The 15,115-nt window shown below is 43.3% G+C and overlaps 1 protein-coding gene across 1 annotated transcript in view; it reads left to right on the top strand.

Moving 5' to 3' along the window:
* Positions 1-15,115, top strand: part of IQCA1 (IQ motif containing with AAA domain 1) — a 110,467-nt gene that overhangs the window by 5,492 nt on the left and 89,860 nt on the right. The window contains exons 2-5 of the mRNA XM_026087749.1: positions 5,776-6,103; positions 9,636-9,749; positions 12,121-12,309; positions 13,010-13,081. Of these exons, the coding sequence (XP_025943534.1) occupies positions 5,776-6,103; positions 9,636-9,749; positions 12,121-12,309; positions 13,010-13,081 (703 nt within the window). The remainder of the gene's footprint in view (positions 1-5,775; positions 6,104-9,635; positions 9,750-12,120; positions 12,310-13,009; positions 13,082-15,115) is intronic.

Below are 15,115 nucleotides of genomic sequence, written 5' to 3'. Positions count from 1 at the left end.
CTCCAGCCTGCAACCGAAAGGTTTTTAAAACAGGAATCAGTTCAGACATTTAAGTCAATTTGCTTTTCATTTTTAGAGGCCACACCAGTCTCTATTCCTGTCTGTACTCCTCTGCCCCCTCTTCCCCCTCCCCAAAAAAAAGTTTCATCTATAACAGTAGAAAACAGAAAAAGAGGGCTACTTCTATAGTATGTTTAGCCTAGCTATCACCACAGAATACCTGGGCAGGTTTTTGTGGGGGATCCGGTATTCGGCTGGCCTGAATAAGCCTAGCAATCAGTTTAAGTCTGGTGATTTTAAGAGAGGAGAGAAAAGAAAAGCAGCAGCATTCACGCAAGCCCCTTTTCCTCTCAGGGCCTCACTTTCCCCTCCCAACCTTTGTCCCTTGTTTTTTTTATTTTACAAATGCCGCAAGGCAGGGTTTCCCTCCCTCCTGTTTGCCCAGGGCTTAGCACAATGGCAGACCTGTCAAACCTCACGTATCTGGAGCAAGACCCGTAGGACTGGCCCCTGCACACACTTCCTTCTCGCCCGGCTCGCGCACCCGCAGCCTTGCACTGCAGTGTCTCGCCTGCTCCGTGACTCCGCGCAAGCCTGTTGGCTTCATCTGCGCAAGTAGCTTGCAAGGGCAGCGTAGATGCTTCAGAAATAAGATTTAAAACACAGATGACTTACCACTCACATAATCATGCAGAGGAGTTTCTGTATTAGGTGAAGGGAGCTGCCCCAGTTCTGCGCGAAGGGTTTTCCCTTCCGTCTCTTCACACGTGACCGTCCATCAGAATAACCAGCAGTATTCTCATGGGGCCCATGCAGCACCATGCTGCGTGCTGACATGAGTCGGACACAGTGTGAAAGTTTGAGATGTTTCTGCCTTCAGAGGACAGCACAGAAAAGCCAGGCTTCAAGGAAACCTGGGTTCTGCCCATACACTAATCTATAGACAGACACAGCTTGGAGTGCAAATTATGCCACGTCCTGGAATAACAGAAACGCTGTTCCCTTTGCCAGCTAAATAAAAACACCAAGACACCTTGACAAAAACAAAAAACCACACACACAGAAAACCCCACTGATGCCACGTTCCACCAATGGTTCAAGAGTGGTCTGAGGCTCAGTTTCCACGCTCAACGCAAATCCTTCCGGTATTGAAGTGTGTGCTTTAGACTCAAAGCCAGTTCAGCGCAAATAACCAGGCTAATCTCAGCTGTACTGGAAAACAATAGGCTTTTCCAAGTGTAAGAAGAGATGGGTCAAGCAAAAATGTACTGTTAGAGGGCCCAGGAATATTAAAATGAGGCAATATATAATTTGGCAGGATTTTAAACACCTTATTATTACTTAAGCAGAAAGACACATCTGTAAGCCTCACTCTAAATAAGCAGATCAGGCTTTATTTTGAGCAATAAAAGCAAAGTTCAAGCTAGAAGCCATGCTACAGCGAAGAGTATTCTCAAGCACTTGTATTAGACTTTGTTTCTACTTCGTGGGAGTGATGAGAAGAGAAAGGACACTGATTAGGAGGTAAAGCTCTGACCTTCCCTCACATCTGTAAGGCTGCCAGAAAGCACTCTGGGGGCTCTGGAGTTAAGTCACTTTATGTGTTTTTTCCTCATCCCATTACAGTGTTGTTGATTTTCCCCATAACACTCCTATTTGGTAGTTGCTATGACAATTTGCAGCATTACTTGTACTGCTACACATACAATGTATGCAGAGATCAGGAGAGATTTCTTTCTTTCCCAGGACTTAAATGGTCTTATGCCTTGAGTAGGAAAATCACATTTAGTCATGCTGGTTAACTCCACTACTTCACTTGCTCTCCAAACCATCCTCTGCAGCTTCACGTTTCCTCCTGTGTCTCCCTTCAGAGTTCGAATCCAGCTGTGTGCGCTTGTGTTGCTAAGAGCAATTGCAGCTAACTGTGCAGGATGCCCCAAGTCTTCTAGCTTCACGTGTTGGCCTCACTCTTAAAACGCTGAGGTCAGGTTGGCACTCAGTTTTAAGAGCAGAAAGTCTATTTTGACAGTGGGGAAGCTAAGCATGTGGCTGAAGGTGAACAGAAGCAGGGCCACARTAGCCTTCTCTCTAAACCATCTCTGATGCAGCTCACATCCTAACAGTTACAGAATAGGAACAAACCTACAAGGTGAACCAGTAACAGCAAATAAAAAGTGCATTCCAGACAGTGTCATATACTCCCTCTTCAGTGTATGGAAACAATTTGGAGGCAGTTTACAACTTAATGCAGAAGGAAAATTGAGCAAATAGGGAGAAGCTCAGTGACATGCTGTCTGATTAACAGGCAACAACATTCAGTCCTGTCCTTTACTTTTAATGCATAACCTTGAGCACATAGATTACTCCTTCCCAGTATCCTTGAACTCACAAGTCACCCAGCAAGATGTGACAATGTTGAGGGACCAGGTGTGGCCTGCACACTGCGCGCACACTGCTTCTCCAAAGCTGCAAGGCTCCTCAGGCTTGTCAAGTCCCCCAGAAAAGGGCTATAAACATCAAAGCACATCTGATCCTTGAAACTAGTGTAGAAGTGCTCCCATTTGGATACTGGTAAAAAAACCCAAAATCGTTATTTTGATCCTATTTTAGGGAGGGGAAACAAATGGTTGTGCTTGTGTCCTCTAGTTTTTCATCAGTGCGATCCAAAGGGACGCTCAAATCACATTTCTGCTGGCAGTATCCAATTATCAAACGTCTGCTATTCTCAGTCACCTGGCTAACAAATCTGAAGCATGAGGGCCAGATCCTCCAAAGGTGCAAGTCACCCTGACTGCAGCAAGTTCACTGGAACTATCAACTTACCCCAGCTRAAAATTTAGCCCTAGCAGTTCCACATCAGTCTTTCCCATCCTTTCTCTTTAATACTTCATTTCGCAGTGGATCGGTCCTTTCTGTGCCCTCATTTACACAGACCATCAGTGCTCCCAAAATGACAAAAATGCCACAGTATCCACAGTCTTGACATTAGACCCGTAGCAACGTGCCTGCAATCATCTTCCGTTTATCTGATAAGCTAATGCTTCATGGAAACAATTACCTTCCATTTGTATCGCCCTGTGTTAACACACTCTGAAGGGCTGGATCCCCCCCTTCCCCTCAAAAAGTCATTCAAAATATAAAAAGAAACTGGATATCGGCTGGCTCAGCAGGGGGAACGCTTGACATTCTTCAGTTTGAGGAGACAGAAAGAGAGGTTATTGTAAACTGGGGCGGCCGATTGTGGAGGCTTTTCTTGTTGCATTACAGCTTATTGTCTCTACGCACTAACCTGCATTTGAGATGTTTTAGCCTGAGGATACCCACAGTTCATAAATCAGCCAGAGAGTTGTGGGGACAACCTATGGGGCCACACTTCCTGAGAGATTTATAACCTCCCCATTATCAAATCGATTGTGGGTAGGCATAGCTGAGAAAGTACAATACCGCATTGTTTCCTTCTCTGCTGGTCTACCCGGTGAATCGCATCCGTATATGTCCTTCCAAGTCCCGATTTCAGAGAAAATGTACAAAAACTCCCATTGATCAACTGGCCAAGCTGCTAGGTCAAAGCCAGTGGTGGTCTTGTTTGTGCCAATCTTCTCCACTCTGCTAGTTTTATTTTATCTCCTGCACCTGGGTTAATTGCTGCAATTGACTGATTCAGTTGGTGCAATGGGATGTAAATGAAGTTGGAAAAAAAGGAAGGGGAAAGACCTGGGTGGGCTGCAGAAGCATTAGGAAAAGCAAAACCAGCTGCATCCTGCAGAAACCCAGGTCAGCTGAAAAGCATAATATGCACTTGAAAAAGTTAACTGTGCAAATTCAATAGCAGGGTGCAGATTGTTAGTGGTTTCGCTGACTGCTCCAGCGAGTCCCAACACCCCTGTTAGCATCCTGGACGCACAGCACGCATCCCACACTCGCTGCACTCGAGGCAGGGTGTGAGCCCGTATGCTGCAGTATTGTCCTGCACCCCTCCTTGGTCCCTCTTGCCGCGGAAGTGGGTCATCCTGTATGCCAAGATTGGGAACGATAAGATCAGCTGACAGAGTTCCAACTTGCGTTTTTATTATCAAACGTGAGCAGAAGTTCACAGCTGCCCAGGCCTTCTTGTCAGAATTAGTACGCAAGCACGTCCTCAGCACCGCTCAGACGGGCAAGAGGGCTGCTCTGAAAGGTCGCTGCTGCTTTCCTTCCTTCCTTGAGAGGTTCTAGGAGCAGCAAGCAGTAGCTAGGTTAAGCATGTGAATGGGTCTGGATTTCACCATTGAGGCTAATAACCTTATTTCTAGGTCTTAGAAACAAAAATCAGCTTTTCCAGTTGCCTTTGCCCACTGCTCTCCCCTTAACCAACAAGGAAATTGTTTTTCTCCCGGCATAACAGTCTCACTGGAGAAGCAGCTTGGTTGCTTTGCTGTTAGAGAGGCATTTTCAAAGACCTGGGATTTTTCTGAAGCCCATTGCTTCCAAGAGACCATCTCCATCTAGCAAAGGACAGGTTACAGAACAGGACCTAAAATGACCTTTAACTATCACAGGTTTTATCACCTTTCAAARCCAAACCTGCTGTTTGGGCTGTTCTCTGAATACAAGCCTCATTGCCTAGAGTCCATTTCTTGCTCCTTTAGGATGATTTTCCACGGTACCCCKTGCTGGTCTGGCCTTTGCCGTGAAAATCCATTGACAGCCAGTCTATGCTGACATCAGAGCTTCAGCTATTCCTACCAGGAGAGCAGAACTCCCTAAGTAAACAGCATTATCACTTCTGGAAGTGAAGCTGGCCTTAGGTGACGCTTTCCATTTCACATAGCCCTCTAGCYACTTTACCTGACATTTAGCAGTTGCTTGAAAAGCAACAATTGCCTCAGTAGGAAAAAAACCCAGCTTCTTTCCCTCAATTCGTGTTTGAAATAGCACCCGCAGCTGTGCTTTAGCRTTGGCACGGTTTAGAGACCTTACTCCACGTTTAGCAGTGAGCAGCCACTTTAGAAAGATAAGATGGGTGAAAAGCAGCACACCCTGCAGAAACTTCAACTCTTCCTCATGTCAAACACACTGASACCTAAAATCTACCTTCCCCCATCCTAAGCAGGGGAAAGACGCACCTTTCCTCTTAAATTATCCCCTCAATTAGAACAGCTGAATGAAACTCAGATCACTTTTTCCCAGCCTCAAATTAGCTTGAAAGCTTCTACCTGTTTCAGACTTAAGGGAGGACTTAGCTACCTRAGAGTTCATTAGTTTTTCTAGCAATCCCTTTTGCTCTAATAAGAGGTGTGACCCTTCCCATCAAGCACTGCCTTCTGTAATTAAAGCTCACTCCTGTATTTTACACCATGATAACCACAAATGTTTTTTTGGAACCATTAGCCCCTCAAGGGAGGAAGAGGAAAAAGCATTAAATGTCAGTTTTTAAAATCACAGCTATCGGTCATCCAATTGCAGTCAGCTCTGCAGTGCCTTGAATCTCGTGTCTCATGCTTTTGGCCTTTCACAGAGCTCTCCGCTCTCCTGGGTGACGTCCAGAAGTTTTTAACTTTTGAGCTTCTCTTAATAAGACAGTATTTTAAGATTCCTGTTTTTAAAACTATCAGAAGGTGTTGCTTCTTGCTAATTGACTTAACATATATTTTAGTTAAAACCTCRAGAAATTAAATGGCTTGCATTTCCAGGGTTGCATTTTTAAGAAACCCACACTTACAGAGTCCTGGTACCATTGCATGCTAACCGTTGCTTTCGTATCTGATTGACAYAGTCTCTTCTCTTTTCAATCAGCGCTTACAATAAGGTGTGGGCAGATGCCCAAGAAGCCCTTGATGTCCTACTCCAGAGAGARAGAGAAAATAAGTCCCTCAAGCCAGAGCAGGACCACGTGACAACATTCAAAACATTAGCCACCTACTATATCAAATACGTGCAAATCTTCCGTGACTTGGAGACGGCCTACGACCAAATTGTTCACCCACAAAAAAGACCAGTGATTCGGCAAGTGCTAGAAGGCGTGATGGGCCGGATCCTGGAGCTGAAGAATGACATGGTGACGCTGGAGAATTCAGAGTATCATTACTTTGATGATATCCTACAAGATCTACAGCTCCTGCCGGTAAGTCTACCTCTGTTATGAGCAAGTTCACTGTAGGAACTTTGCCTAACCTGTATTTTAAGGGCAACTTTACTGTCTGTGAAGTTGCACCAAGTGGCTTCCTGATTGTACAATAGTTTGCTGAGTGATCAGTAATTATAGCATTTTTTTTTATTAAAGATAACTCCTCAGAACGTACRTGATCAAGAATGAGCTTTATATGTTGGAGCAAGATTTTAAAAGCTGATTTGTGTGATCAGCATGTTGCATTTCTGCTTCTCCATAGCAGCACAGACAGGCTCTGGGGATCTTTCTCATAGATGTGTTATGTCCTAACATGAAGTAATATTAGTCTAGCTTCAGCATTAAYGACAACAGATTGACTCTGCCTGGTTTTAGTGTAGGGTTAGATAGAAGATGGGCAGCTGATAACTCAGCCACTGTCCACTTCTGCCTGCCCTTTGCTTCGCTGTGAATCAGCTCGGCCTCAGGGCTCTTCCAGAGATTACAGGTAAAGCTGAAAGGTGCGTAGTCTGGTCTAGTAGCTAACAGTAAACACTACCAAAGTGATAAGTCTGAGACAAGTCTCTTATCGCAAACCRGGCAGGGGCTGGAGACRTATTTAACATCCAGGGATAAGGATTGCCTGAACCAGATGAATATGACAGTAAGGCAAAGTCTTGGAAGTTGTGCTCTAAAAGCAACGTGAAAAGTAATGAGCTGTTAATAGTTACTTTTTTCGCAGACAGCTCCACCTATTGTCAAATTCAGGTACCGCTGGTAAGAGCTTTTCTAAAGGAAAAAGTCAATTGAGTTGAAGCTTAGATTACCGCTGTTTTTCAGACCTCGGTTATAATGTGAAATAAATTGCCTAGTATCATTATAGCATTATTTTTAGATTTCAAAACACGTTACTGTTTGCAATTGCATGTGTATTTTATTCTGCAAATTTAGTATAATGATTGCCATTAATTTCAGTCATCTCTTTACCTGCTACATAAATTGTAGCAGTGAACCATTTTAAACTATGAGAACGCATAGTAGAGAGTATAAATACATCTYTGGAGAAACTGATCCTTCAAATCATATTCTGAAATCATTAAATATTGCTATGTTCATGACTTTTCTCTGTGGGTGGATTTACTGATAAGTTGGCAAGTATGAAAAGTAATGCCTGACACCTACTAAAAAACAAACATAAATTCAAATTCCTGTACCACACCTTAATTTTAAAAAGGCATGACATACCTGCCTRGTACAAAAAAGCACTGGAAATATTTAGGGCTTTTTAAAAGAAAACATTCTCCAGAGTAGATAAGAGCACACATTTGAGTAGGCTTTTTATAAATTAATCACACAGTCTTGGTTCCAAAACAAAATTATTGGCYAGTACTTGACAACTTTTGTTTCTTAAAGAATCTGCTAAGAAGGGATGTCTCCAGTCCTCTTTCTCACCAAATTATGACAGGCTAAAATCCAGCATGGTTATGATGGGGAACACAGCAGAGAGGTGCTATCTCRTTTTACAACTTAGGGCTGATATTGCAGAACACTTCCTGCACTTTCTGCTACATCACTCTAAGTCCAAGCTTCATCTCTCTCCAGTTCTGTGCCTTGCTTTTTGCTGTGGTTGCCTTCCAACACTCAGTCACTTCCTTTACAAGTGTAATTTTAAAAGTGTTTGGATACACAAATGCCACGTGGAACAGGGAGTGGTTAAAAGGCTGCCAATTTGTTTYGGAGGTAAACATCACAAGCCTATTTTTTCCCCGGTGTTGGCCCCATAAAGCGATTGCAAAGAGAAGTAGCTCTCCCCCCTTCCCCTGCCCTGGTGCTATGGCTTTTATCTCCTCTTTACAGTGAGTAAAAGTCATTTATGCTCCAGAAATGATTGAAATTAAAGCCCAGGTTAGGTATCAGAGATGCTCACCACCCCTATGCTGACTGACTTGCATTGCTACCCGATTAAGCATAATATCCCTCTCATCCTTTGCAGGGATGACCAGACAAACCCCTGGTTTCTTATACGTAAAGGCAGCCGGGTTTATAATCCATTCTAGAACGATTTTCACTCTTATAATGCAACAAAAAATCATTTCCATCAACAATATTTTGGAAGGTGCAAGCAGAGAGCTTAGCTGAACACGCAGACAGAAACTTGACCAGACCTCAGCGTTGATAAAGTCAATAGGGATAAACACAATCCCACTGGGAAGCTTCCTTATGCTGCCATAATAGGGATGTCCTGGACTGCAGCGTGCGACGGAGGGGAGTAATAATGCAGCTGGTAAGCGGGCAGTTCACAGGGGCCGTTTTCGTTGGCACAGCCTTCCCTGCACATTCTTGCTCGAGAAACTGCAAGGCCTTAGAGTTCGCAAGCAGCATATTTACCGTGTGCCTGTATCAGGGCAGGAGCGGTGCTTGTTCTTTACATCCAGCGCTTTTCTCCTGCTTTTGCTCCCTGTATCTGTCCACACCAGAAGTGTCAGTGAGGCTTCAAAGGACCGAGTCAGAGGTCTCTCTRAGCCAGTTAAAGCACACCAGTTTCCACAGCTGGTAGCACAGAAAGCACTGGTGGTACAATATCAAGTCCTGTAACTGTCTTTGGCTCCTTGTCCCAAAGGACCACGTGCTCACATGGACCTGGAGACAACTTACCGTGACTTGACTGTGCAATTCCACATCAGTAGCACRACAGGGTAACTCTGCTGCTTGCCTCCCCCCTATCCCTCAAGGTAAACCGTTTGCTCGAGCAGATATTCTAGACATTCGTGAAACAGGATATTAGGAGTATGGCACCAGTATGAACCAGAAGAGGCCCTATGAAGAGGCCCCCCCGCCCCCGCCATAGAAGTATACTTGCCAGAAACTATTGGTCTTCAATACAAAGACCAGGTTACTCCATTCTGCAGCATCTGAACTTTTGGGGTACTTCTCCCTGTCTYTCTGTGTCTTCTTTCATTTCTCAACATCAGTGAAATTCTACAGGAAAAGGATCAGTAGAAATGTGAACCAGTTGCATTCTTATATAGACAGCCATTTCCARTCACCCTTGATTTTGAGAGGTGAGATATCCTAGTCATGGCCAGCATAGAAGTACTTGTAGATGAACAGACTTACCTGGTTTGGGTCCTATAATGGTTCAAAAAAATGTAATGCAGCTGATTTATTTTTCGTGCTGATTAAAAAAAATAAAGTGGGATGATCATATGACCAGAGGTATTCAGTTCAGTGGAAATCATGTTTAAATTACTGGCAGCCCTGCCAAATTGTTCTAATAGTTCCATAATATAATTGAGCCATTATGAAAAGAGAGATTTCTCAGCTGCCGTGGTTCAGAAACTGGGTTGATTTATTTGTTGTTGTTGAATTAGGCCTTAAGTAATTGCAAAGTAACAGCACAGCAGCCGTTACAGAGGTCAAATTCCCTAACACTCCAAAAAATTCAACAATCTCAGTCCAATTTAATTACATTGTAAAGGTGTTCAATTAATAAGTAATGTGATTTTAATGCAGTTCTAAAAAAGCAACCCATGACTATTTTTTCCCCTAGGAACAGGCAGAAATACCTATCCCAAGATATTTTATTAAAGAGAAGCTGAAAGTCTTGCAAGAGAGAGAGAAGTTCCTTGCTCAGATTTTACTTAATGCTGGATTGCAAACGCAGGTGAGTGTACCACAGATGTACACAATAACTTGTTTGACTCCTTTTCCTTATAGTCAAACGTGCCTGAGCACATGAGCTGCTAAAGTGCAAAATATTTTGACAGTAGTTAGAAAATAAAACCCTGTTTACAGATAAGGCACAAATAGAAAGTAACACTGACTTTTTTATATCTACCAATAGCTGGTTGCTTCTTGAGTCCGAGTAAGACTGAAATGAATTGACTCTGCTGTGTGTRATTGAAAGGACAGTACTTTGACCAAGTTTTATACGTGCTTTGTTTACCTAGCTGACTCTCATCACATAATTAGTCCTACTGAAATCAAATTGGCCTTAAGTTTTACCAAACCGGGATTTGAAACAGGCAAAACTCAGAGTTCCCGTCAGCCTAACTATTAGTATTCAGTTGTTTATAACCTCYGAACAATGTCCGCAGTCTCTTCTGTACAGCTATAGAGCTGCAGCTGCTAGGAGGGGTAGAAAATTGAGTCTTGGCAGAGCAGAAGTCATTACAGAGGAGTACGTTYGAGTGAAGACTGTTCTGGATTTGATATACTTTTGACCTTTTGAAAATGGCGTACTGCCTACAAATGGTGGTTGCTAACCTCCCGAAATAAACAGCTGGGCCTGCGTGTCTGCGCAGCTTCGATTCATGGACGTTATAGCCACGAGAGACAGTTCTGATCGGACCACTTAGTCAAACCGCCGCGCTACCCCGACCATTGAACTCTACACAGCAATTGTGCTGTTGGGGGAATTTCTCCTGCCCTGCTACATACGCGGTAGTATCAATCCCACTAAGTAACCGAGGGAAGGTTCCCCAGAGACRAAACGGCACCAGTCTGAAGGAGGAAGCCTGTACAGACAGAGCAGAAGCTCTCTGCTAGATTACTTTAATGGGCAGCTACAGTCCTCTCAGCCTCCACAGTAAATCTCTGGGTAAATTCTCTGCTCTTTCTAGTAGCCTGATGGTAGGTTCTGTGGAGATCCTGCGTTTCAGCAGATTACGCTGTGAAGCCTTTATGTCTTCCCCCAGTTCCGCTCTCATCCCCCCATTTCAGCRTGGCATCAGTTACAGACAAGACTGGTGGGCAGCCAGCTCACCTGCGAACACTGGGCTCTCGCACAGTCCAGGTCCCCTTGACAGGATGCCCCAAGAGAAGCGCAGGATTCAATAAACATGAGTAAAACAATCTCACGTGAACGTGGTATGAGTCCAGTGCCCTACACTGCACTTCCAGTACAGTTTGTCTGCTGATTTCCTCCTCAGATATCACCGCTGGGATTGCTAGAGGGTTGTCAGCGCTTTTGCATGCATCGTAGCAAGCAATATATACACTCAGGAAGTCCTGACTGCCTGGTAACAGACCGCTGTATTCTTAAGTGTCTGTGGCAGAGCTGTTACAAGCGATCTAGCATCCGTTAAAGCAGTGTTAGTTCAGCAGAGGTGTCTGCTCTGCAAATCATTTGTCCTTTTCTATTTCTGCTGTAGAAAGCCCTGCTGAAAACGTAGTATAGTGAGCTTCTATATATATAGAAGCATCAAATGTGAACTGTCTCCARTACGGGGATTAATGTCCGGAAAGGACAATAATTCAGCCTTTCCCTGGGGAGGATGAGGAGTTAGCAAGAGCTCTCAGGAGTGAGAAGGAAGAGTCCCTCTCTCCCAGCTGCACTGCTCTAATATATTTTTCCCTAAGCCTCTTCTACCTGCTCTGGGCTGACCAGACCTGGGCTGGCCCAGAATGGCCTGTCCTGTCACTCAGCAAGAGAGCTGGGAGCCCAACAGTACATCCAGAAACCCATCCCTTCTGAAATTAGGGGGAAAATTAAAGGAGCACATTCCATAGCCTGCAGAATTTTCTTTTTTATTGGGCAAAGCCCTGTGGTTCTTTATGCCTTTTTTCCTCAAGTGAATAAAGTTCAGCAGGAAGCATAGGCCRTATAGAACCATTTTTGTTTCCCGCTATAGCATCAGGAGTTCCCTGCCGCTCAGGGATGCTGCTCAGACCTGTAGCATCTGTCTCCTCTCCATCTTACATCCACCCTGTGCTAGGTCCAGTCCTGTCATCTAACTGCAGTGCTATAGAAATGACATYGACACATCAGGTTCATTTTCTCCTTAAAGTCCTGAGAAAAAAGTCTCTCTCAAGTTAGCAAACTTTCAAGAYGCTCCAGAATAGCACTAAGACACAAAGCTCTCGTTTGTGATAGCGATGTTTTGTCTTAGAAMGTTTCCACAAAAAGTTCATTGGTCATTTCACCTGCTAACCCGRGTAGACTTAAGAAAACACAAATCAGGATTTGAAAACAGTTGTAGATCGTAACTCTAATACTCTGCTGTGTCCRTTCACTTTTGGCTGTGCTATTGAAGAAACCTGTCAAGTCCATGGCTTTCGAAGAAGCCATTAAAACGATCCAGGTTGCAGAACGGGCTCGTCAAGGCCGTCTTCGAGCAACATTCATGAAGCAACTCTACCTTGAAGAGAAGAGAGAAAGACAAGCTAAACTTCAGGGCAAGATGAGTCCAAATCCAGATGATGCCGCCACTTGCATTCAAAAGGTGAAACCTGTCTCAGAACAGTAGTTCTGGTAGGACTAAGTAATAATGTTTTGTTCAGGACAGCAGTAGACAGAAACACAGCTCGAGAAACAGTCTAAAAGGATGTCTCTCAGGCTGTTTAGTAAGGTGAAATACATCATTTAAACCACTTAAAATAATGAGACAGAACCGTAGATGTGAGATCAATGGGAACAACCCTGCACTGGCAATGCAGGGTGACTTTATAACCTACATGTTGTTTTTCCATTCCGATTTTTATGACCTCAGTTGTTCTTTCTGGCATCCCCTTGAAATCCAGGGCATCTGAAGGAATTCATGACTTTTACTGTGGTCTCCAGGGAAAGAATTCATCCCAAATCCTGAAAATAATGAGAAGGGGAGATTGCTGCTAAATTCCAAAGAAAGTCCTTACACATAAATAACTTTATGTGAATATTCAGCCTGGTGAGAACAGTACAGTCTAAACACTTTTTGAACCCTGATGGTGCTGTGTTAAGCAGCTRGATATGTCAGTGTGAGGGGACAGCAAACTTCAGAAATTGTTTCAAAAAATGTAGCAGATGGCAACCTGTTAAAGAGTAATAGTTTCAATTGTATATTGTGCCTTTCCTTCCTCTATTTGTTTTTTCCTGTGTCTGCCACAGTAAAGGAAGCTGTAACAAGACCTATTTATCTCATTAGAGTTTTGTTTACAATTCAGATCTGGCGTGGATACATCCAGCGCAAGAAAACAGAGAAAATCAGAGAAGAGGAAATGATATTTCTGGGGATGGTGAGTGATGCTACCTAGAGAATATAAAATACTACAGTCTGTTTGCTCTTCAGACTTCTGTGATTTAACAGAAAATGAGAAATTAATTTCTAAGATTCTTCGTATTTTTAAAGGGGTCTCTRAGGAATACAGAACTAAACTGGAATGATAGATGGCACAGAAGTAGGRCAGTTTGTCTTGTGCTGCATGCTCTTGTGCTGTATATACATAGTCCAATGTATATGGCAGATGTGAAAACAGATGGTGTAGAATTTGCCCTGGGCTTTAGGGAATTTGACCCAGGCATGACAGAGCAAGAAAATTGTGTTAATCAGTTTGCAACTCATAATGCCAAGGTACTTGAGCTGCCTTATTCCTGAGGTAGAATTAAAGCAGCGAAGTCTTCTCCTCACACCCCTTTACAAGCCAGTATGGGTGTATGTCTAGAGTAGCAAAAATGGATGATAAAACTGCCGTATAAATGTATTTCTATTTCTGTAAGTGCATATGGAAATAACCAAACTATTCCTCAGAGCGTACTGCAAAAGCACAGGGAAGCAAGCAGTTTTCTGTGGTCAGTGAGACTGCATGGGGTGCAAGTAGAATGAAAACACCCCTGCTTACGAGACAGGCAGAAGAAGGAACCTCCTCTTCCTCCTCCTGCAGTCAGGGTAGGTACATCTCCTCCTCCCACCAACCTCTTCCTTCCTAGCAGGAGCCTGAGAAAAGGGACAGACTCTTTACAGATGATGTTTTCTTCCCTCAGCAAGGCATCTTTGGCCCCCACGGCTCTTTTGGTGCCTGCTTCAGGCACTACACGGTTATCAAGCCTTGCAGCTCCCTTCAGCTCCTGCTACAGTAATGCCTCCCTCATGCCGAGTTCTAGTTAAGCCACTTTCTAGAGCTGCTTTACAGAAACATTCATCACTGCTCTGTATTAGGCAGGTCTATTCATAACTCTGTAGCATATAGTTGCTAAATGATCATTACTAAAATAATCACGTAATTCAGAATTAAAACATACTTTCTGCTTCTCCTAGGCAGAATTTGAATTATTTTCTTACCCAGAAATGGAACTACACTTAGCTAAGCAATGAGTTTATGAACAATAATTATGCCTACAACATACATATAACATACATGTAACATCATTTAAGAACCACCTTAAAATCTTACCTTTGGAAAAAAAGGAACATGTAAATTGACCTGAGTTATATAAAGTTAAATGCAGAAAACACCTTGTGGATTATAATTTTTCATATCTGCTAGGCATTAACAGTAAACGTGGCCAGCGTATGTAAACAGAGCTTTGGGTGATTCTGCTTCTATTTAAGACAAAGCAAATTCCCAGAGATTTTAACCAGTATAGACCTAAAATGCTGAAAGTTGGGATGTACTGAAAATAAACTAGAAATTATACCTTTTGCACAACAAGGGGTCGTTTCCTATCAAATCCCACGACAGTTTTGGCAAGTCTTAAAACTAGAGTCGTAGGGAGGAAATCTAAGTCTGGCATCACTTATTGAAGGGTTCACAGCCAAGCATTCTTTTCCTGGTGGCCGATGGTAGGGGTAACCGATAACTGGGATGTAAACAGCCATCTACTGTATTTTATGGGGAGGAAAATCTATACGATCATAGGGATGAGGGGAATTCAAACCAAACACATATAGTCCAGTCATTTCCTGACCTCCATTTAGGAGCGAGAGAATTGATGTTTGCAACTCTGCACTCGGACTCATTACTCTTTATCAAGTATATAATCAAAGGATGTGGGGGAAAAAGAGATACCTCTAAATAAAAGAAATCTGTTCATCTTTCCAATGTTTTCCTATTCCCCATTCGTGTTTCTCTTGTACTTTTCGTGCCGCGTTCCCTTCCATGGCCTCCAAAGGAAGCAAGTGGCAAGCAGGCATTGGTTCACGCTGATAGATGGGCAGTGAGCTCCAAAGGTCAAGTCCCTTTGATGTATGATCATGTCAGCCTTCTAAAAAATGACCACAGATCTTCATGTGTAAATATGGTGAATTTGCTTTTCTAATGCTGCACGACTTA

The sequence above is a fragment of the Apteryx rowi genome, unplaced genomic scaffold, assembly GCF_003343035.1.
Source record: "Apteryx rowi isolate R43461 unplaced genomic scaffold, aptRow1 scaffold_12, whole genome shotgun sequence".
NCBI classification, from domain to species: Eukaryota; Metazoa; Chordata; class Aves; order Apterygiformes; family Apterygidae; genus Apteryx; species Apteryx rowi.
This window is presented reverse-complemented; position numbering and strand designations above follow the sequence as displayed.